We start from the raw sequence: 22,622 nt of genomic DNA, 5'->3' as shown, positions 1-22,622 counted from the left end.
GGTTACCTTCGTCGTTATTTTCTATTCCTTTGCCTACCTTTCGATGTATTTTGTATACGTATGTCGCTCGTCTCCTTTAAGTGAGCTGGCTGATGACAGTGTCGCCTGCGCCGAAATTACGGCCCACGTAGAAGCGGCGTCACCACAGGACAATCGTTGCCACAGCGCCAGCGCACTCTTGCGAGACCGTTCCTGATAGTGAGCGACGTTGTCTCTTTCTCGTTGGTGTCGTTGGCGGGACATGTCGTCGCTTATCGGCTTTCCAATTTGCCATAAATTACGACAAGCCGCGGGCCAGACAGTCTCCGTGTGTGTATGTACCTACACGCGCGTGGGCAAAGATAGTGGCGCTCTCGGCGTAGCCAGCGTGTAAGTACAGGCGCGACCACTTTCGCACGCACGCACGAACCGCGCACGCCACTTTGTCGTAAATTGCCCTATCGCGTTGGCGATATCGCGCCCCCCCGAGTGCGTCCACTCGAGTCGCTGCATTGGATTCCACTTTTAGCAGCGCCCCGTGTCTTCAAACACGGCCGAGCATAGCGCTCTCAAACAGAACACGTCACCATAGATGACGTCACCGCGGTGGCCGCCTCCACGTGCGATGTGCCCGCTCACTCACAGGTCGTAACTCGCCCCGAACGCAGCAAAATCGCGGCCACGAAACTCGCCGTCAACATCCGATAGGCGGGCGTTGCGATCTATCACATTTGCCTCTCGAAACCAAGGGCGCTGATTTGGACATTGTCAAATTCCGCCATGTGGTAAAATTCGCCATCTTGCGAGCCCCGATTGGCCAATAGGGCTACCACGGCCTCTCTGATTGTCTTAAAGGTTAAAACGACAACATGGCGGAATTTGACAATATGGCGAAATTTGGCATTGTCCAGAACAGCAGCCCAATGTGGGGCCTTTCAAGTTTGTCCTTCCCTTGTGAGTCGTGCCAACTACGACCAATAAGCATACTTCGAAAGTATACACCCGAGGTCGAACTGGAAAACATAAGTTTCGAATTTGCTGTTTAACAATAATTTTATTCTGCTTTTTTTCTCTTTCTTTTCTCTCTCTCTCAAAACGCGAAGTGGTTTGGTAACACCAGCACGGCGGAGTTGGAGCCTAACTCTATGGTTCCAAGCCCAAGGTTTCCTATAAAGGTTTACTAGAGATACTTTGACCCTAAAATGTTTGAATGTGCTGAGTGTATGGCGGTCAAGCAATAACGACGACGACGACGACGACGACGACGACGACGGTGGTGGTGGTGGTGGTGGTGCGCATTTATGTCGCGTAGCCAACAACAGGAATTGACCAAGAACCCGATGACTTGACTAACTTGACTTCATCCTTCTAGCTTCAAGCGGTTCTGCGACTTTGTAAATTGATCATTTACAGAAAAAAATGCTGCATTATAAATGCAACAATTCGCCTGGGCATGGACGTATTTGAATAACTATGATATCGTGGCAATATTGAAATAAAGAATAGCACCACAAGAACACGCCCGAAGTCGCGCTTGCGAGCACGGAAATTGGCAGGCGTGGGAACAGCGCAATAAAACGCGGGCAGAGACAAGAAAAACAGCACAGCGCTCGCCTGGTACCTTTCTTGTCTCCATCCACGTATTTAGCGCTGTTTCTACGCCTTATAAGACTAAACAACGAGCGCAACGTCGGACCCTTCGTGCATTAAGACGCGACAAATCTGTACAATAGAAATTATTCCTATGGCGGCTAAACGATCGCGGCGCCGGATTTCCCTGCAGTAGTTTTTTGCAGGAAACTCTACGGTTGGGACATGGCCTTCCAAATCAGGCTGCAGCTGCAGACACCGCGCGCCACGTAATCTCGAAGGCCACGATTACAACATTTACAACAGTTACACAGTTACAACAAGCTACAGGTCAATCTAATAGCGTTGCGAGCATACGAGCATTATACTGGCAAGTAGAGGTGAAGCGCTCGTTCGGGACTATGCAGTGAGGTTAAGTGTTCGTATAGAGCCTGGAGCGGAGAAAGCAAGCTTCAGCGTTAGCTTCAAGACTATTTCAAACTATTTCAGGACTATTTCAGAGCTTTCAGAATTGATGTGAGGCAGCAACCGTAATGAAGGTTTCCTGAGTCAAGAAATGTCTCAGTATTTGTGCCTACTAAATTCCATGCGGAACGCCTGAGGCAAGCAGCCTGGACACTCGTAAACGCGCCCAAAACGCCTGCAATTGCAAACGCGGAATTGCACGACTTCGCTTACTCGTGTAAAGTGCGCGGTAGGTTGCGTTGCCTCATTCTCAAAAAGTAAAATATTTACCAAACGTTGTCACCGTGTCGTAATACGTTCTTTTGGTCGGCCGAAAGAGCTTATCTCCTCCGGTCGACATATCTTCCTTTCTTTTCGTTAAAAAAATGGCTGTGGCTTAGCTAAGGTTAAGCCCAGGATGCGAAGCATACTAGCCTTTATTTTAGTTGTTGAACCACTGTTTAGCCTGGTGAACTGCTGTTGCTTGGCTATATTTGGTTCGGCTAGACGAAGAAACAACTCATGCGTTACTCTGCTTCGCCTTCAAGAGTGGAACGCGACAGCGTTCCCGTCGACCCGCCAAGGGGTGTAAGACAATGGGCTACGGCGCAGCGACTACGCGCCCCGCATTGGACGCGGTGAGCGTCGAGCAACGCAGCGTTCGGCGCGGCAACGAAATGTGCGCCTGAGCAAGCGACGCACGCCTGAGCCTTAGAAACAGCTCGTTTCTAAAGGCTAAACCCCATTAGCGCGATTTTGTGCGCGACAGCGACGAGCGACGGGTTCGCGCGACGGATCGGGCCGTCGCTTGAACAGATCGCTCGGTCTTGTCGCGCGATCGCTCGGTTTTGCAAATCTAGAATTCGTCGCTCGTCGCCCGGAAGTGCTATGAGCGACTAGCCAATAGCGCAAAGCCGGAACTGGATGTACATAACTCCAGTACTTCCGATTGTCGCACGGAACGAGCAAACGATTGAATTTTTATACGTGCGAGGATAAGAACCTACTGCAAGACTTTCAGGAATAGTTATGCTGCTTTTTACAGTAAAATACATCAACTTAAGTTAATAAAGCACGCGTCACGCTAGTTTCGGCGTCTATATTGCTGCCCTCATACCGGCAACACTGGGGAGACGTCGCTCGAAGTCATCGCTCGCATGGGGTGCAACTTGTAGGCGACGAGCGAACGCGACAGCCATCTCCATCGCGTCGCTTGTCGCTGTCGCGTGTAAGATCGCTTGCATGGGGTTTATACTTAAAGCAACACCGCATTCACTAGAGGCGCTTTTGTACCGCTTTGAAGCATCGTACTCGTGGCTCAGTGGTAGCGTCTCCGTCTCACACTCCGGAGACCCTGGTTCGATTCCCACCCAGCCCATCTTGCAAGAGTTGAGCCAAAGCCACCTAGAAACAAGCGCAGCTGCTTATATACCGCCGCGAGCGACGGCGCGAGTTGGAGCCCCGTTTCTCCTCTGTCGTGACGTCACGGTGTCACGTGGTATTGAAGGCGACACCGCCGCGCCTGAGGAGCTGGGTTGAGCTCTAGTAATATGCTTCGCATAAAACTTCATGTTCTTCCTCATTAGGAAAGATATCTCAAGTGCGATCTTAAATGTGATGGAATTTCCTCGAGTACCCCACCTACTTTTTTTAATCTATCTAGCTATTCGCTCTCTCTCTCTTTCTCTCTCTCTCTCTCTCTGTCACGGAAAAGTGTGCGATTCACGAGTTTTACAGTACCACGGAGGCGTTATTGGCTCGTGTTTGGCTCCTTGATGCACGAAGGCTTTACAATTAACGTTATAAACTTTGGTGACAATATTTGTCAAGCCCATATGTGTCACGTAAACGCTTCGTCGAATTAAAAAAAAAAAAAAAAAAAGCCTGTCATCATTTAAGATTACGGGGTCAAGAACATATCTTGTAACTCTTGTTGAGCGTCATCGACGAACATAAGTTTGAAGGCATATGTCGACGAACAACGCCTTTCGTCACGCTACAGATATTCTAGGTTTGTCACAATTGCTGAATGAATGTCTCGTCAAAACTCGCGCAGTATTTTTGAAACGTAAACGCTGTAACTGTTGAGTTAGAAGGGTGAGTGCAATCTTGCACAACCAGTTTGCTGTATAGGTAAAATTTTCTTTGAGCGGTGTGCGTTGAACTTGGTACTGTTATGTAAGTAAAATTAATGCGTTGCTATGCATGTCATTGCTGTCAGTTAATACGACAACAATCGAACGTTGAGGTATTGAGGTAGAGCCTGCGGCAAAATATGCCAACTATTCAAATATTATCAAATCTATTAAGCAACGTATCTGCGTCATCTCTGGCGAAGCTTTTCTAAACATAACACTCCTGACGCGCTATGGACAGTCCCCCTCAAATGAGGATTAACCATAACTTGCTTGTCATGGAAAGTATGGGAACCCACAAGGAACCCACGCCGTTGCTTGCTATAAGAAATACATTGCTAAACGAGAAGTTAACACAGTGATGATGTATTTTATAAATGTTTCCAGCGTTCAAACACGGTCAAAACTTCTGGCATGCCGCTGAATAGGGCAAAGCAATCTAGATACCCTAAGCTATTTCGTCGCGTTCGTTGGGAAGCTACCGACATGGTATGAAAAACGAGTACAGCGAAATACGAAGGAAAAACAACTTAACTGCTTTTACGCAACAAGCGGGATATCTTTTTTTCTATGTGTCAAATAAAAATCAAATGCAAATTTATCAGCGCTACATTTTCTTTTTCTTCATTAAAAGTGACTGCGATAAATACACATACGCCACTGCAGCTTGAAAGCCATATCGCAGAAAACTTTCTTTCGCGTTGTTCACCAATTCCCACTTTCCCCTTCCGGCCCCGCCCCCCTTCCCACAAGAAAAAATATTCGAGGCGGAAACGCGCTTGCAAGGACTCTGTAAAGTGAGGCAAACTTCAAAGAAACACTTCGTAGAGGGGAAACATGTACATTTGGTTTATTTCACTCGTGTTTTTGCTAACCCTCCAGAAACGTCTTTTTTTTTTCTTCTTTCTTTTTGTCTAGGTCGCACCTATCGGCCGCCAAAAATACACCCACTTTACCGGGAACTGTTGCCACACAAGTCGTGCTGCTGCCGTTCGTCACTTCCACCGGCTTCCTTGCAATGGCGATGTATAGCGAACGCCGTGTCAGTAGTCAGGACACGCCGTCAGAAGTTTCTTGGGGCGCAGTCTATCACTCTTCTATGCGAGAAAAAAAAGATGTCTGTTTTTAAGTTGGTTCAATGTACGGGACATTTCTTATTACGTTTTCGAATAAAGGTAACGTGCCACATGCCTCAAGGGAAAATATGTATAGCTTTTTGCATATAACTCGCGATGGCATTGATTTGTTTAATTGTGACTAGCTACAGAGAATATACATATATAAGCACGGAGGTCGCAGGATCAAATCCTGGCAGCGGCGGCCGAATTCCGATGCGGGCGAAATGCAAAAACGCCTACGTCCCGTGCAGCGGGGGCACGTTAAAGATCCCCTGGTGGTCAAAATCTAGGCTCGCCCGCACTATATATATATACGGGTATAGTGCGAATTGTAGTGGGAATTGAATCTGTGACCTTCATGCTCAGCAGCAGAATGCCATATATCCACTGACCTATACAGCGGCGGTTGACTTCTGTTCAATGCTTACACTCCGCGGGCTCTTTGAGGCTCCGCTGGACACTCCTCATTCACACTGTCCATGTCCTCCGAGATCAGCTGGTGCATAATGCGCCGCACAATTTAGGATGATATGCATTTTCTCAAGAAGCATCAAGGAAAGCTCCCTGATCGACATTGCACTGTTGGAGGCGCACTATCGCATTGCAGCGAGTCCGAGTACAACGTTCCCGCACGTTGGGCAGAGTCGATACGCACAAGAGTGGGAATGCATTGCATGGATATGACATCGTCCAAGAACGAACCGTAGGGTGATTGAAATTAATTATATTCTGGAGTTTTACCTACCAGAACCACGATATGAATATTAGGCACGCCGTAGTGGGAGGACTCTAGATTAATTTTGACCACCTAAGGTTCTTTAATGCGCAGCCAATGCGCGGTACACGGGTGTTTTTGGATTTCGTCGCCATCGAAACTCGGCCGCAGTGGCCGCAATTGGATCCCGCAACCTCGTGCTTAGCAGCATAACGCCACAGCCACTGAGCCACCACGGACCATATGTCGTGGGACAGACAAAAAAAAAAATATCATGTCATCCGGTATTTGACATCGTGAGATGCCTGGTCATGCCTTCCCGGATTAAATAAGCCAACTGTAGTCTTCGCTCTAGGCGACAATCGCTTGTAACTCAATTTAGCAGTGATTACAGTGCGGGCATCGTGCGACGCCTAGCATATGCGACAGCTCCGCCGCTCCAAGACTACGCACGAAATACGTTGTATGGTGTCCTCATGAAACCTAAGAGACAGAAATCGTACCGGAGTTGGCTAATTATCTTCAGAGCAGTGTAAACATTATAAGAGATTTATCAGACCTCCGAACTTCCATAGGAAAGTTGTCGTCGTCGTCGTCGTTGTTGTTGTCGTCGTCATCGTCGTCGTCTCCATACTTAACCATGATGAAGCGGTCATTTCATAACATGATAACTTAAAAGCCATCTAATCCAACGCCGGTATACCAATAAACGCACTGAAATTATCGACACATTTCAGCAAGTCACAATATGCCGGAGAAGTCATGTCACCCACGAGGCATCCGACAGATCCGATGGTTTTGACACGCACACGTGTTTCCCACATAACTGCCACTCAAGAGATATCCATTCTATGCCATAAACTGCCAGAAACTGCTATCGGCGTACGCACCGATCTAGCGCACCTCGTCATGCAGGCCGATCGGCAGCCATTCGCCAGACAGGTTCCTAACCGGGACGTTCAACCTGAACGCAATAAAACGTATCTCGTGATTTCACTCGCATCTTCACGCTCCAGATAAGTTCTCAAGTCGAGACAGGGGGAGCCCTTCGGGCCTGGCGCCTTCTCCGGGCCTCCCTCGTGGTTTGCACGCGCGCGGCACGCAGACCCAGAGGAGGGGGCAGCGTCTTGCACGAGCAGCGTTCATCTCACCGCGGCGGGGCAGAGGACCACCTGCGAGGCATGCGCCGTGTTTTAGGTCGTTCTCGGGAAATCCGCCCCCTCCCTTGGACAAAGCGGCGGGCAGGGCCGCGCCGAAGCCGGCCCATGGCCGTGCGCGCGAGGTGTGAATTTTCCCGAGCCGTAATTACAGGTTCAGCCCGTCCGCCGCCGACTCGCATCGGCCAGCAGCAGGAAGCGCTGATCGCTCAGTCACGCATCGCAACATGCTGCGCCGGGGCCCCTGTGCCGAGACACTATGCTGTGCCTCCTCGAAACAGCTTCTCTTTTCACGTCGTACACACCACCGGCAATGCCGCTCCTACGTCTTGTTTTTTTTTTTTTTTTTCATCAATGATGCGCATTTCATGTCTCTCGCCTGTGGACGTCACTACGTTAAATATTGCGCGTTTTGTGTCGCTGCACAGCCCCGCCCCTTCAATCGTGGCGCGCCGTCGCTCTGCAGCTGACATTTCGAGTTTCTAAATTGGTGCTCGGCGCTCAAGGTCGGGAAGTCATTACAAAGTCGTCCGTCTCTTCAAAACGCTCTGAACACGTGTGTCGGCCTGTTCTTTCCTGTGCTATAGTGTGATGACTGCATTTATTTTTAAATATGCGTATACGATTCACGTTGTGCGCGGCAGCACACGCGTCTACAGCGTTGGGACATGCCGAAAATGGCAGCATGTACGGGCAGCCCCGCTAAACTGAAAGGCTACAGAAATCGCGTGCAAGTGCGAAAACAAGCTCCAAGGCAATTGATATTCAATCGTAAGAAGTGTAGCAGGCCTCCAGAATGTTTCGTTATGTTAAATATTTTGTTAAAATGATAAACCCAACAACTTTCTTTCGGATAGTGTGTTTATTAAGTGGGAAATTTTTAACACCATGCTCTTTTGAGTGAGTGAGTGAGTGAGTGAGTGAGTGAGTGAGTGAGTGAGTGAGTGAGTGAGTGAGTGAGTGAGTGAGTGAGTGAGTGAGTGAGTGAGTGAGTGAGTGAGTGAGTGAGTGAGTGAGTGAGTGAGTGAGTGAGTGAGTGAGTGAGTGAGTGAGTGAGTGAGTGAGTGAGTGAGTGAGTGAGTGAGTGAGTGAGTGAGTGAGTGAGTGAGTGAGTGAGTGAGTGAGTGAGTGAGTGAGTGAGTGAGCGAGCGAGCAAGCGTGCTTTAAGTCTGCGTCATGTCATAAAGTCTGGTGGGGCATTCGTTTAAACATAAATGTCGCTCCGTAATCTAAAAAAAAAATTGGGTACCAGAGGATCTACAAATCAACAGTAGCGCACGTTTTGCTAAAGGAACAATGACAATCTTTAATGAAAGCTCTAATGCGAAGTGTCGTGCAAAATACATAATTTACGTAACGGCTAATTGCCAAGAAATTGTCGACGAAACGCAGTTTGTATACAGCACGGCAAATTTTTTGAAGTGACCATCCCTTCGAGCTGGAACTCAATCCAACTAGAACAAAACCAGAAAAGACGCTGGTTTCATATACGTCTGCGGGTGCAAACAATTCACTCTGCGGTTCCAATAAGAAAAGAAACGAGAACGAAAGAGAACCCAGCGACTGCGCATTCGGAAAAACGAAATAAAAGCCCGCGTTCATAGCCAGGTCAGCCAGATATAAGACAAAAGAAGACGCGCACGGCCAGGCCTTATTGTGGCCGGCTGCCTGCACGCCGTGCCGCGGCGGCGGCGGCCGAGGCTCGACCAGCTGTGCGCTCGAACCACGCCGGGCATACCGGCACGTTGGGCCCGACTTGGGTCAGCGTCTCGCCTTTTTTTTCTCCTAAATCAGGAAGAAGCACCGGAAACTGAAACCGCGCCCCGCCCGCTCGCGCACACAGGAGCGAATGCCGCCGCCGCTCCCGTCTGCCGCGCGCGAACCGCGTCGGCCTGGCGTGCGAGTCGTTTCGAAGAGAGGTGTCTTCCTCGCGGGCCGTTTCGCGGGCGGAAGGCCCAGTCTGTCCATGCTTTAACTGTACGTGTGCCGTGGCACGCCCGCCGTGTCGGTAACCGGCGCCCGTCGCCTGCAGTCATGCTCGTTCTCCTTAGACTAACTTCACCAGCGGGGCTCGTTCACACTGGCAGTTGACTACGCTGCGTCTTGGACCGAATCCCCCGTTAGTGCGAAAAGGCCAAACGCTCATCGCAGACATCTCAAACTGGCCGGCTCGATACGAAGCCAGCCAGAAGTTTCCCTTATGGCGAACAGAGCAAAAACGGCGAGTAAAGGAACTTCACATTCAGAAAGCGGATTACGTTGCTCTGTGTTAGGCAGCGCGGTCAGAAAACAGTAGCGGCGAACCCCACGCCAACCCCCTCTCATTCCCACCTATTGTTTCGGAATGTTCACTGAGTGTCGTTTCGAAATGAAGGTTCATTCAGACAAGATGCGCCCGGCGCAGAGGACGATCAGTATACGCGGCATCGACATAGTCGTAATTAAGCAAAGGCATAGACGCTCACACACGGTATGCGGAAATTTGAGAGTGACCATGATCACGCAATACCGGGTCACTGAACTCACTAGCACTGAGAAATATATTGTGATAACAATCACGATATATTGCCCATTCATCCCTTCTTTTCTGCTTACGTTTCTTCGCGCTACTACGAGACGAGCGAAATCAAATTCGCCAATTACCTCGTGCCTGCATACTGTCAAAGTGAAAACACGAGGCTATTTGTTTCCCTCGTTTCGTTTAAGCGGCCGCAACCGAAGAAACAGCGGCCCTCTAAGCTTGGTCCACATCGCCCCGCTCTCACAGTTTAGCTATCGGGTTTCCCGAATGCAAACTCGCGGGCCGCCGCGCCGCGTTCGGGTCGCACGCACCCGAATGCCGCGCTCTGCGCACCGAGCAAAGAGCCAGTCACGTGGAAGCGAAAGCGGACCGCCATTTTTACCAGCGCCCGCGTGGCGCGGTTGCGGGGTGGGAGCGACCGGCGGGGGTTGTTCCGCCGCCGCAAGCTCGACCCGCAGCAGCGCACCAGTACGCGCGACGGTTTGTGACAGCAGCAGCAGCAGTAGCGGCGGTCGGGGACCGGTGAAGTGGCGGCGGCGGCGCGCACCACAAGGCTGGGTCCTTGTGCCGTCGCGCGTGGGAAGCGGGGCCAGATTGGCTTAGCCGCGCGCGCGAGCACGGAGATGGCGGTCCCAGATCTCTTTTCCCGATGATCGCATCACTGCCGGGTCATTAAGAGCTCTCCTCCGTCCGCGGGAATACGCGCTGACTCCGCAGCCGCGGCCGGTCCTCGCGTGTGCGCAAAAAAAGGATTACGCCGACCGGCCGGCATCCGAAGAAGTCCGAGCGTCCTCTTTCCCGGACTCTCGGCGGGATGCGTACTGTGATACTTCTTCCCGCGGCGATTTGAGGGTCCCTGCCACCTTCCACTTGGGACTTTTCTTTCATTGAGCCTTCTGTTGCTTAGCCGAGTTCCGAGTTGTGCGTCCGCGTTTCTTTTTCTTTTTATCTTTTTCCTCCTCTTGTAGTCCGGCAGCAGACGTGAGCACCTTCCGAAGCCGAGGCGGACACCGTGCGATCTCGTTTTGTGGAACGCGCTCACCATAGCGCGACTGCATAGAAGTTGGTCGACCTTTCCCTCCTCCTCCTTACCAAGCTCTGTCTGAGATCGAGCTATCCGATACGTGGTCTGCCCAGTGTACCGCTAACTGCGTAATTTCGGGCAATTCTATACCGCCGCTCTGTTCCGGTTATTGCTCTTCACATCTCCGTCATCCTCATCCTCCTCTTTCTTCTTCTTGTTATCGTTCTTTTGTCGGAGAAAGTTATGCTGTTATTTTTATTTATTTTTTATTTCGTGCGCGAGCAAAGTTATCGTGCGCTGCTGCTGCTTTGAACTCTAGTGGGAGAGTTAAAACACGGCATTTAATCCTTGAAGGGTCAATCAGCGAATTCTAGTATATCACTCCATAAACTCCACAGATATCTTGTTTCTCTGAATTAAGGTTCATCGCCTGTTTAGAAGGGAATTCTCATTGCGTCGTCGACTGCTATGCAGCCGCGAATGAGCGGCGGAGCGTTCAGCTGAATTGTGGGAAAACGCTCCCTCTGTGTCGTATTCAACGAAGGCTTCGATCAATTTTTTTGCGAGACACTGGCCTGATTTATTGATCAATGAGACAAAAGCTACCCAAGCACTTTTCTTTCCTTTCCTGCATATTCGTGTTGATGTTCTTTCTGTTACTGAAATAACATTGTACCTCTGATGTTTATTTTTTTATTGGCCAACAATTTATTCACAGTCCCACGTTGTATTTTTCATCTTTTGTGTATTATAATATTGATTATAATTTTCGAGTTGCCGGGTTCCTGTGATGCCATTGTTTTAGTTAAATTATTCTTGATTCTCACAGTGCATAAGGGGTCCCAATTCAGTGTTTTTACTACGGGAACTCCTTCTGTATATGCACATATCTTGTAACTCCTAATTGACTACTGACATGACTAAAGTATTTCTTATTCTGCAATAGGGACGATATGCAAGAAAGCTCGTGTACCGTTATTCGATACGGCGTGCCTAATAATCAGATAGTGGTTTTACTCAGAAAATCTCAGAATTTATTAAATTTATTAATCGAGTTCTTACTCTGATATCCCCTGGGTGAGCGGTATAATTGGTCCCCCCGTGAGGTCGTCGGGAATACTTGAAGCGTGCAGCTCCATTATGCTCATCTTCAAAAGTGTATGTAAATGGAGTAACTTGTGTACGTGTAGAAATAAATAAAATTATATGCTACAGCTGGGCTATGAAAGACGCCGTACTAATTTTGGCTCTTGTGTGGTTCTTTAACGTATACATAAAACTAACCAGATAGGCGTTCTTGCATTCCGACTTGCAGGAATTGAATCCACCATCTCATGCTGAGCCTACGAACACCGCAGAATTCCTGCATCCAAGATATCGCGAAAAGCTAACAAATAGTTAACTTGGCGCGAATATTTAACGCATTGAACGAATAGCTAATGACGCGAGTGCGCTCGACATAAAAGAGCGGCGTAAGCTGTAAGCGAGAAAAAAAGCTAAATTTCAGTCGCGTCCAGGCCCACGTCTCTCTAAACGTGAAAATCGTGAATGCAGTGACAGGGCATTGGATAGAATTCGAAACAGAGTTGCATGTCGTGTAATAAAATACCGAGGTAAAATGTATAAAGGCACTATAGTTCATACTGTAGGCTACTACATACATACATCCGCTGCCATGCATCCTTTGACATATTGCTTAACATGTCGCACTCAGCGGACTTAACGCAGGAATAACTTTCATCTTTGCTTCAGACGTTTGACGAACGAATTTAATCCAGTCCTCTTGATTGTTTTGTTAGCGTGTAGGCTTTTCAATAGTTGCGGTAGCTAATAACTTTGAAAAAGAAAAAAAGCAAGAACAAGGTATTTAACGAGTGGCAGACGCAGCAATCTTTCGAAGCCTTCTCGACGTCTGCAAAAGGAGCTGTTCGAGTAGAACGTCATAAATCTCACAAACGCGAGCTCACTCGAAGGATCCAGCAGAATGTGAGCATACATGTACAGTCACCTATAAACCGCATTTTTAATGCCTGTCGAAAACGCGAGCTGACGGGCGTTTTCGAAATCACCTTCGCCTCCGCGTCTGACAACACGCACAAAGGTACGAGCCGCCTGCGGATCGCTTTCAAGATAGGGCGCGCGCGACCGCTCGCGGTGGCGCAATGTACGTAGTCGCTGGTGAAGTAGAACGCAGCTCCCTCTTTCCCTCCCCGGCTGCTTCATCGCTTTCCTCCCTTGCGCGCGCGCTAGATTGAGCCACAATCGTCGGTAACCCTTGCGCGTTCGCGAAATACGCAATTACTGGCGGAGTAGAACGCCGCCCCCTTCTCTCCCCACCCCCAGGACCTTTCGCGCGGCAGATGACGGCGCGTTTCCTCTCCGCTTTCCTCCCTTACGAGCGCTATATTGGGCCACGATAGTGCATAACGTGTTTTCGCTCATGCATACAGCATGCGGGGCGCGGGGACGGTGTTATTGCCCTTGTACTTTATACGGAACATCACGGCGACGGCGATGGCAAAAATGCGCCTGGGGTGTCCATATAGTTGAATAAAACAAAACAAAGAAACTCTGCCAGGGAACTTAGCATCACAGATACGTCATTCTCTCGTTATGCTCTTCACGAACAGGCTCTTTTCATGAAACTCGAAGGAACCGCGATTGTGCGCCCTACAGATACGCGCTTGTTAACGCCGTAATGATGGAATAGCAGGAAAAGAAAAATGTAACTGCAAACAAGAAGTTAAAGGAAGTGTTTTATAATAGCGTGCGATGGAGGTGATACGATGCCACAACTTAAGCAGTCACAAAGAAATCCTCAAATCCTGTCGACGTCGAACCGAGAGCCGCTGCTGATCGAATTTTCCAGAGCCCGCTGAGCCGCAACGCTTCATTGCAGCGCGGCGAAGGCCACTTCGGCAAGCCACTCAAACCGCTGCGCGTAGGACGGATGAGAGAGCCTCATACTGGCCGTGCTCGCGGTGTGCGGCGAGAACCACGAACTTTTTGTCTCGCGAACCGCTTGACTTTTCACATTGCACCCAATGTAGAGTCGCCTCGCTGTTCGAAAATAGAGGGAGGGGGGGAGGACTGGAGCGGCTGAGAGTATGTGATCTTCAGTGATTCCTGCCCGTGCTCCCATTTCCCCTCCTCCCTACCTCCTGTTATATTGTTTATATTTATATTTATTTCATTTTCTGTTCTTCCTGCCCCAGCGTCAGTGAACGCAACGCCAGGGGTCACTGCGTCTCGCTAGACTTTTTTTTTTTTTCTAACCACGTTACTACATGGAGCGGGAAATGCGATCACGGCCAATTGGATTAACGCATGGGAGAAAGGATGGAGGCCATCATGGTGTAAACGGGAGCGGAGGGACAGATGACAAAAAAAAGTTAAAGAACAACTTAAAGTGTGGGGAGATAAAGGGGAGGTAGCGAACATAAAAGCTGAGGACGGGGACAATTTTGCACCGTAAGAGGGCATAACGAGGACAAAGGGCAGCTTGTGCATCGCGCGAGGAGATATCGGCTTCGGGGGTCGGTAGTGTAACGGTTTCACCAAAGAAGCTTCCATGGCCTCGAGCAGACGTCTCCTGAACCGCGTCGTCTTCTCCGAGCGAATCAGAGCGTGCGACCGTTTTGACTTTTAAACTCAATTATACCGGTCGCTGTATGCCGAAGCTTCTCGGAAATTAAGTGTCTTGCTTCTTTTTTAAGTGACTGTTTCTTTTTCTTTATTTTACAGCGGCAGTACTCCAGTAGCTAACTTTCGTGGCCGTCTGTCGCAGGTATCATAACCATGTTTGTTGTCACGTTACCTCTGCGGGAGGAGTGATCAGAAATGAAAGGTCCATTTCTCCCCACCTAGGATTTGATCTCGGGCGCATGACGAGTGGACTGTTGTGGTGTTATCGTCTCCTCGTCGTGTCGCTGTTGTCATTGTGCCTTGTCAGAATTTATGTCCTCTCTCGGTGGCCGTCATCTTGGCGTCGTCGTCACGCAGTCGTCGTTGCGGAGCTGTGCAATACTCGCCATCGTGCGGTAGTCGCCATCGTGCCAACGTCGTCGTTACCGCTATCCACGTCGTTATCGCCGTCATGCCAGCTGACGGCATTTAACGTGAAGTTTGGGTTCTTCTTTCAGAAGCTCTTTTCGAGCTGTGAAAAACACACTGCCACAAAATTTCAGAGAAGCATTCGGTGTGGTCGGTGGACTCCCCGTAATCGCGCTGTTCCTAATAATGTCTGCTTGGACAGGAAACATAACTTGAGGCAGCGACATAGAACAACGTCCAGAAGGATACGTCAAGACATCAAACCACTTCTTCAGAGACAAGGAACCGGATGTTCGACACACGCGTGCTTCTTTCTGCGAGCCCTCGCTCGCGCCGCGATATTTTCGCGAAGCTTCGGGAACACAGGAGCACTCCCGAGCCAGTTGTATTTTTAACCTCGACTTTCCTACGCGGCCTTATCAAAGTGCGGACCGCGCGAGGAGCCCACGGGGACCCATATTTTCTTTAATTTCTTTCTTTTCCCTTCGTCGACCAGCAGAAAACAAAGGGAGCGCGCGCGCAAGCTTTTTTGTCTCCGGGAGGAGAAAAACACGCAGAGATTTATGTTCGGCGATTTGTGAATTCGTTCCGCTCCCCCCAACATGGCTGGTGTGCCTTGGTGCGCTTCCCTTTTAGGAGTGCGCGCGCGGCACAGAGAGAACGGGCGGTAATGCGAGCGTATTTATTCTCCGGCTGGGGACCAAGCAGACCATAAGTCGAGCGGGGACGTTACGCCCGTGCTAAAGGCAAGAATAGGAAAAAAAATTCTTCCGAGGTCAGAAGAATGTGTGACGAGCGCACCCCTCGTTAAAGGAGAAAGAAAAGCGAAGATGCGCCATATAATGCCAGCTGGTGACGACAAAGAGCTACAGCTGTTTCAATGGCCGTGGTATACATACTGCGCAAACTTGTCGCTCGGGTGCATGGGACACTGAAACGCGCTGACAGGGTAACGACGTAGAGGGCATTTTAGCCCAGACCCTCGATGTCGCGGCGTGTTATATAGCTTGGTCTCGTAGCTCGAAGACGGCTGCGGCAGGACAGCGTTTCTTGCTCTTGTTTTAGTGTTTCTGAGCACCGGCGAATATATGGCGAACTGAATGAATGACCTGTTCTGAAGACCAAAAGTCGCAGGGTATTGTCTAAGGAAACACAGTTGGAGTGAACGGTATGGTTTACTAAAACGCCGCATCTGTAGCGCGCCACTGTTTGGTTTGCCTTTGGAAACATCAATTGGTTTAAGCTAAACAGGCCAGATTTCTCGTTATCCACTGAAGAGGAAGCTTTATCTCGGGCCCTACTCCGATGCGACCCATTCAAATACATGTAAAACGCAAAAACCTTTTTCTGAAATAACCCCTGGACCGATCTTAACTAAATTTGTAGCATTTTAAAGAGAAAGTTAAATTCTAGTTACTGTTGGGAGCGGAATTTCGATTTAGAGGCTGAATTTTGTTAAAAGGATTTTCAAACATTCGAAAGTCTGAAAAAAATAGAAGCACGAAGTTTACAAGTTAATAACTCCGCATCAAGAACACACATCGCGGTCCTATAAACGGCACCCATCAGATCATTCAAAGCGGGCAAATTTGATATGTCAGTTTGTATCTTACGTGAACTTATTACGTTATGCACAAGGGTTCTGCAAAAGCTGTATTTCCACATTAGTGAGATTTTCCAGATTCGTGTGTAACATATCAATTTTATCCGCTTTAAATGTACTATCAGATGCAATTCACAGAATTTTGCTATCATTTTTTCTTGCTGAGTTACAGAGTTGTAAACTTGATAGTTTCGTTCTCTGAAAATTTTCAATTTTTGCCAATTTCTAACGAAAAATTGACGACTTAAACAAAAATTTCGGAACCAGCAGTCACTAGATTTTAAGTTTTCCTGTTAAGAGCAATAGCCCTCGTCACATTTAGTGTAGTGGTTGTCGAGAAAAACGAATTCTCCTTTTGCGTGTATTTAGATGGGAGCATCTGAGCTAAAGCTTCCTCTTAAGCTAGTTCACATGTGACTCGGAATCAAGGCAGGTGTTGTTGAAAGGCAAGGCTAGACTGACTACGCCAGAACACAGAGATCTGGGGCCTCATACGCAAAGCTTTTGTTCGTAAGTGTTCTCTGCCATGGGCCGACAATCTTCGCTAATGTTATGTCCAGCATCAGGACTGGCTGAAATTTACCCTTATGAACAATTCTACCATAAGAGCTTTTCATGAATACGGGCCCTAAATTCCAGCAAGCTTAGGCTGACATAGAAGAAGGTAACAAATCATATGCATGAATGCGGAACTTTGTGTCCGTCGCGAAGTTCTCTTTCTTTGTTTCTTTTCACATCGAAGTCACTCACTTAGGAATGACTCTCGGCAGCTAACCACGGCACTGCATGGTGGCTATGGGGTTTTGCTGCTGAGCACGACGTCGCGGGTTCGCTTCCTGGCCGTGGCGGCTGCATTCCGGTGGAGGCGCAACGCAAGACCGCTTGTGTGCCGTGCATTGGGTGCACGTTAAAGAAGTCCAGGTGGTGAAAATTAATCCTAAGCTCTCCACTACGTCGTTTCTCATAGGACCCTGTGCATAGTGCTCCTATGCATCCTCCCGTGGGCACTCAGGGCTCACTCCCTTCCTTTTTTTCCTCTTTCTATTCCCGTTTTCCCTTACCACCAGAATAGGGTAGCAAAGCGGGCACTCGATCGCCTGGTTGACCTACCTGGATTTCTTGCTTTCTCTCTCTCTCTCTCTCTCTCTTAGTACTTCAAAGTGCGCAATTTATTCTAGTGCCCCTCGACTAACGGCCACGGACCATTGCTGATAGGTCATGACACCCCTTGTGCTGTGTGTAGAAGCGTCCGTGGGTTGAGCATGCGGTTCTCGCGCCCTCTTCACAGGCTGCTGGGCATGCCGAGCACGTACCAGAATATGCTGACGCTGAAGGCGTCGGCTCACTCGGAGAACTGCCACAAGCTCCGCTACCAGGTGAAGGAGAACCGGGACCTGTGCGTGCTCAGCCACCGGGCGCTGCAAACGGTGAGCCGCGGCGCCAAGCTGGGCATCGACGAGTGCCAGTTCCAGTTCAGGGACAGCCGGTGGAACTGCACCACCTTCCACAACATACCATCCGTCTTCGGAGGAGTGCTCAACGTCAGTGAGTATATACTGGCATTACAAACACATCTCATTGTCGATAAGGAAGCCACGAATACATAGTTCTTGCAGTTGAACCACTGGCTCGTTCGAGTTGTATGTTTTTTTGTTTTTTTTTCCTGAGGTGACATTTTTCAGTGCATTACGTACGGCACTCCGTTTGGATGCAGTAGTTACTTGTTTCGTTTAGAGTAAGAAAGAAGTACGCGACGCCTGCGGGCATGCCAGTCGCAAAACGTAGATTTTCCCAGCGGAAGGAATGGCGGGGCCGTCTTTGGTTGAAGGGCGAAACCACTCCGCCCTCCAGCGTCGCTGCGAGCGTATCGCAATGTCACGACGGAAGTTTATGTGTGGTTTTCCGAATGACTCGTAGCGGTTAAAGAAATCGCGTATTTTAATAAGACACTATGGCCACGAAATCTCCGCCGACCGCTGCAAAGCGTGAAAAGGACGTAAATGCGGGCTTTCTGTGCACATATTCGACAATTTATATGTCAAGTGCACCTTGCTTCACTTTACATTCCGCCCTTGCTTGACCACCTGAGCGAATGTATATATAACCGACATTCTTTCCGTATAGGTCCCACGACCAGCGCCTCGTTTACGTTCGTACGGACTCCTTTATCCGTGTTTTCTCACCCTAGAAACGCGCCTGTCCCGCAGGCCCGGAGCTCCCAGCCAAAAGTGAGCCCTCACGTCCCCTCTGGCCGTCCCAGGAACTTCCTATCTCGCTTAGCGTGGCACGGTATGCGCCGTCGCGGCACGACCGTAGCTGACGGCCCCGCCGAAGGAGACCACGACGGCGTGCCCGGACATTCCTTCGCGCGGTACCACAGCGGCGAGCTGCCGCCACCGGCATACCAGCGCAGAGGGCGCTCTTTTGCATGCCCGCCACGTTTTTTTGGGCGGCAGAGACACGGGGCCACTTTAGGGTCCGCTATCTTTACGACCAGGGGCCGAAGCTTGTCCGACGCCCACGGCTCCTTCCACTGCAGCAGTGATGCAACCATCGGCGGCCGATTATCGGCGGGGCCGCGCCCGCACTGCAGGAGAAGAGGGCGGGAAAAGTACGACCAGCCGGACTGTTGGCGACGGACGGCGCGGCTGCTAGCGCTGACGCGCCGCTTGCAGGCGGCGGGTGGCTTTACGACCGCCGGGAATGCCGCGCGCTCGCGGGACGCGTCTCTTCCGCGCCGCGAAGAAACAAAACTAGGCGCCGCCGCTGCTTGCACCGATGTGGAAGCCACTCGACGTTGTCACTACCCGTGCGTCGCTTGCACTGCACGCGGCGACTCGGAATGCTGTGAATCCCGCCGACACAGTGGGCTCCCCTCGCTTGTTCAACGTTTTAATTAAGAACCCCCGGAGACGTGATCTTGGTGCGTCTATGGGAAGGCCTTCTGACGTTACTGAGGTGTGCATGTTGCATGCAGCATGAATGATTATAGGCAAACGAGGTGCAAAACTTGTTTGGGGCGTAGAATACGAGCGCGCAAGTTCGACGCTCCGTGCAAGCGTGAAATAATCTGCAGTTATCACTCTGAAGTTAAGTTAGTAGCATACACTCCTAGAAGAAACAGGCCAACCTAGAGGCAGTAAGGGTAAAAGCAGACCAATTCAGGCTGGTGCTTGCAAACAAATATGCAGCCTTAGAACAGAAAGATGAAGATGACATGGAGGTAATGAATGAAACCGTAACTAGGCTGGCTTCAGAGGCACCAAATGAAGTTGGAGGCAAGGCGCCAAGGCAACCAGTAGGCAAGCTATCCCAAGTATAACAAAGGGCCTAACAAAGAGACGACAAAGAATCAAAGTGTCCAACTCAAGACATAAGATAGAATTCGCGGAACGGTCAAAACTGTTCAACAAGGCGAAAATAAGGGATATTCGAAATTATAACGTGAGAAAGACTCAACATGCCGTAAAGAATGGATGCAGCCAGATCAATGAGAAGGAAACTTGGCATAGGACAAAACAAGATGTATGCACTGAAAGATAAGCAGAGTAATATGATCAGCAATCTTGAACCTGTTCATTACTGCTTCCATTTGAAGCAGTAATGAACAGGTTGCAGAACCTCCACCTATAACCAGCGATGAGGTCAGAAGGCCCTTGCAACACATGAAGCGGGGAAAAGCGGCAGGATAAGATAGAATAACAGTCGATTTAATCAAAGGAAGGAGAAATAATGCTTCAAAAACTGGCGGCTCTCTATAGGAAGTGTCTACTGACTTCAAAGGCACCAGAAAACTGGAAGAATGCAAACATTATACTAATCTACAAAAAGGGAGATGTTAAAGAATTGAAAAATTATAGGCCCATTAGCTTACCCCCAGTATTACATAAAGTATTCACCAAGATAATTTGCAATATAATAAGAGCAACACTGGAAGTTTAGCCAACCAAGGGTACAGACTGGCTTCACGAAGATATACTCTACGATGGATCACATCCATGTCATTAATCAGGTAATCGAGAAATCCGCAGAGTACAATCAGCCTCTCTATATGGCTTTCATAGACTGCGAAAATGCATTTGATTCATTAGAGATACCAGCAGTCATATAGGCATTACGTAATCAAGGAGTACAGACCGCTTACGTAATTATCTTGGAAAATATCTGCAGAGATTCCACAGCTACCTTAATTCTACACAAGTAGGAAGATACCTATAAGGAAAGAGGTCAGACAAGGAGACACAATCTCTCTAATGTTATTCACTGCGTGCTTGGAAGAAGTATTCAAGGTATTAAACTGGGAAGGCTTAGGAGTAAGGATCGACGGCGAATACCTCATCAACCTTCGGTTTGCAGATGGCATTGTCCTATTCAGCAACACTCCAGACGAATTACAACAAATGATTGAGGACCTTAACAGAGAGAATGTGAGAGTGGGTTTGAAGATTAATATGCAAAAGACAAATGTAATGATGAATAGTCGGGCATGGGAACAAGAGTTTAGGATCGCCAGTCAGCCTCTAGAATCTGTGAAGGAGTACGTTTACCTATAGGTCAATTAATCACAGGGAACCGTGATCACGAGAAGGAAATTCATAGAATAAAAATGGGTTGGATCGCATATGGCAGGCATTGTCAGCTCCTGACTGGAAGCTTACCATTATCATTTAAAAGGAAGGTGTACAATGAGTGTATTTTATCGGTGCTGACATTATGGGGCAAAGACTTGAAGACTGACAAAGAAGCATGAGAACAAGTTAAGGACCGCGCAAAGAGCGATGGAACGAAGAATGCTAGGCATAACTTTAAGAGACAGAAAGAGGACGGTTTGGATCATAGAGCAGACGGGTATAGCCGATATTCTAATTGACATTAAGAGAAAAAAATGGAGCTGGGCAGGTCATGTAATGCGCAGGTTAGATAACCGTTGGACCATTAGGGTTACAGAATGGGTGCCAAGAGAAGGGAAGCGCAGTCGAGGACGGCAGAAGACTAGGTGGGGCGATGAAATTTGGAAATTCGCGGGCGCTAGTTGGAATCAGTTGGCGCAAGACAGGGGTAATTGGAGATCGCAGGGAGAGGCCTTCGTCCTACAGTGGACATAAAAGAATATGATGATGATGCTGCTGCTGATGATGATGATGATGATGATGATTCCTGGAGAAGCGAATGAATAATATTTGCCAAGGGTGGTGGCTTCACGCGCGCCAGGTAAAAGAAAAATAGTAATGAAGGAAACGTAGTGCCAAGGGACCGATGATGACGTTGCCATTGTATTCCCAAAGCCACTCTTAAGGCGTATAGCATGCTGTCGAAGCAAAAAAAGAACGAGAAAAAAGCTTACGTTCCAATTCGCAATCGAATAAAAGAAACAGCCGGAATGATTACGTTCTGATAACCTACTCAACGTTATTGGGCCGATATGAGCCAATCGCTGAATTCCTGGGATCTGACTTCGTGCAGAGTTCCTGCTGTTAGTCAAAAATACAAACAGTTATGAAAAGACAAGGTTTCCCTGTAAAGTTCGGAATGTCAGGGAAGAAGCGGCTGTACCACTCAAATGTCCCTTTTGCGAATACTTTCATTCACAGTGCGATATTCAATTGCTGTAGCTCTCACGGTGCTCGGCAAGGAGCCGCCTGACCGGCTACCACAAAAGTTTGACTGAGCACTTTCCGCTTTCCTCTTGATCTGGCCATCCCCCTTTATGAGAAGCTATTCTGCGCACAGTATTTTCAACCTGTTTCCTCAAGAGCGCCCTGCAAGCACGCACCGCAAGATTTTTCTCGCGATTACGTGATAATACGTAACGGGTCGAAATACGGAGCAGAACCTCTCATCCGAAATATAAACATTGGCCACGCGAGCAAAGAGCGAATGCCATAACTTCTCGCCCTTCCGCTCACGCGTAGCAGCTGACGCAGTTAACGATACTGGTTGGCACCTGTTTACGCTTCGCAGGCTCATAAATCTACCCCAGTGCAACCAAGTTGCCCGTTTGACCAGCGGGACGCAATTGGCCCGCTGCCGCGTGTTTAGTCTGAAAGACCCCGATTTCGTCCGGGTCTTTGTCTTCTCCGCGCAATGCGGAGCCTGCCCTCTCCTGTACGTGCTTGGCTACGTAGCTTTCCAGAGGCTGTGGGGAGGCGAAGTGCCCTGCATCACGCCTTGAGTAGGCTGACCGAGTGGCTGCGCCTTCGTTGGCTACACAGCAGGATCGAGCGCGCTGCGAGCACGTTTCCGAAGGCACCTGGCACCAAAGATGCATACCCGCTTAACCAAT

The 22,622-nt window shown here is 49.1% G+C and overlaps 1 protein-coding gene across 1 annotated transcript in view; it reads left to right on the top strand.

Annotated features, from left to right (window-relative positions):
- Nucleotides 1-22,622, top strand: part of LOC126542042 (protein Wnt-4-like) — a 66,107-nt gene that overhangs the window by 27,607 nt on the left and 15,878 nt on the right. The window contains exon 2 of the mRNA XM_050189014.3: nucleotides 17,628-17,884. Within this exon, the coding sequence (XP_050044971.1) occupies nucleotides 17,628-17,884 (257 nt within the window). The remainder of the gene's footprint in view (nucleotides 1-17,627; nucleotides 17,885-22,622) is intronic.

This window comes from Dermacentor andersoni, chromosome 2 (assembly GCF_023375885.2).
Source record: "Dermacentor andersoni chromosome 2, qqDerAnde1_hic_scaffold, whole genome shotgun sequence".
Taxonomy (NCBI): Eukaryota; Metazoa; Arthropoda; class Arachnida; order Ixodida; family Ixodidae; genus Dermacentor; species Dermacentor andersoni.
This window is presented reverse-complemented; position numbering and strand designations above follow the sequence as displayed.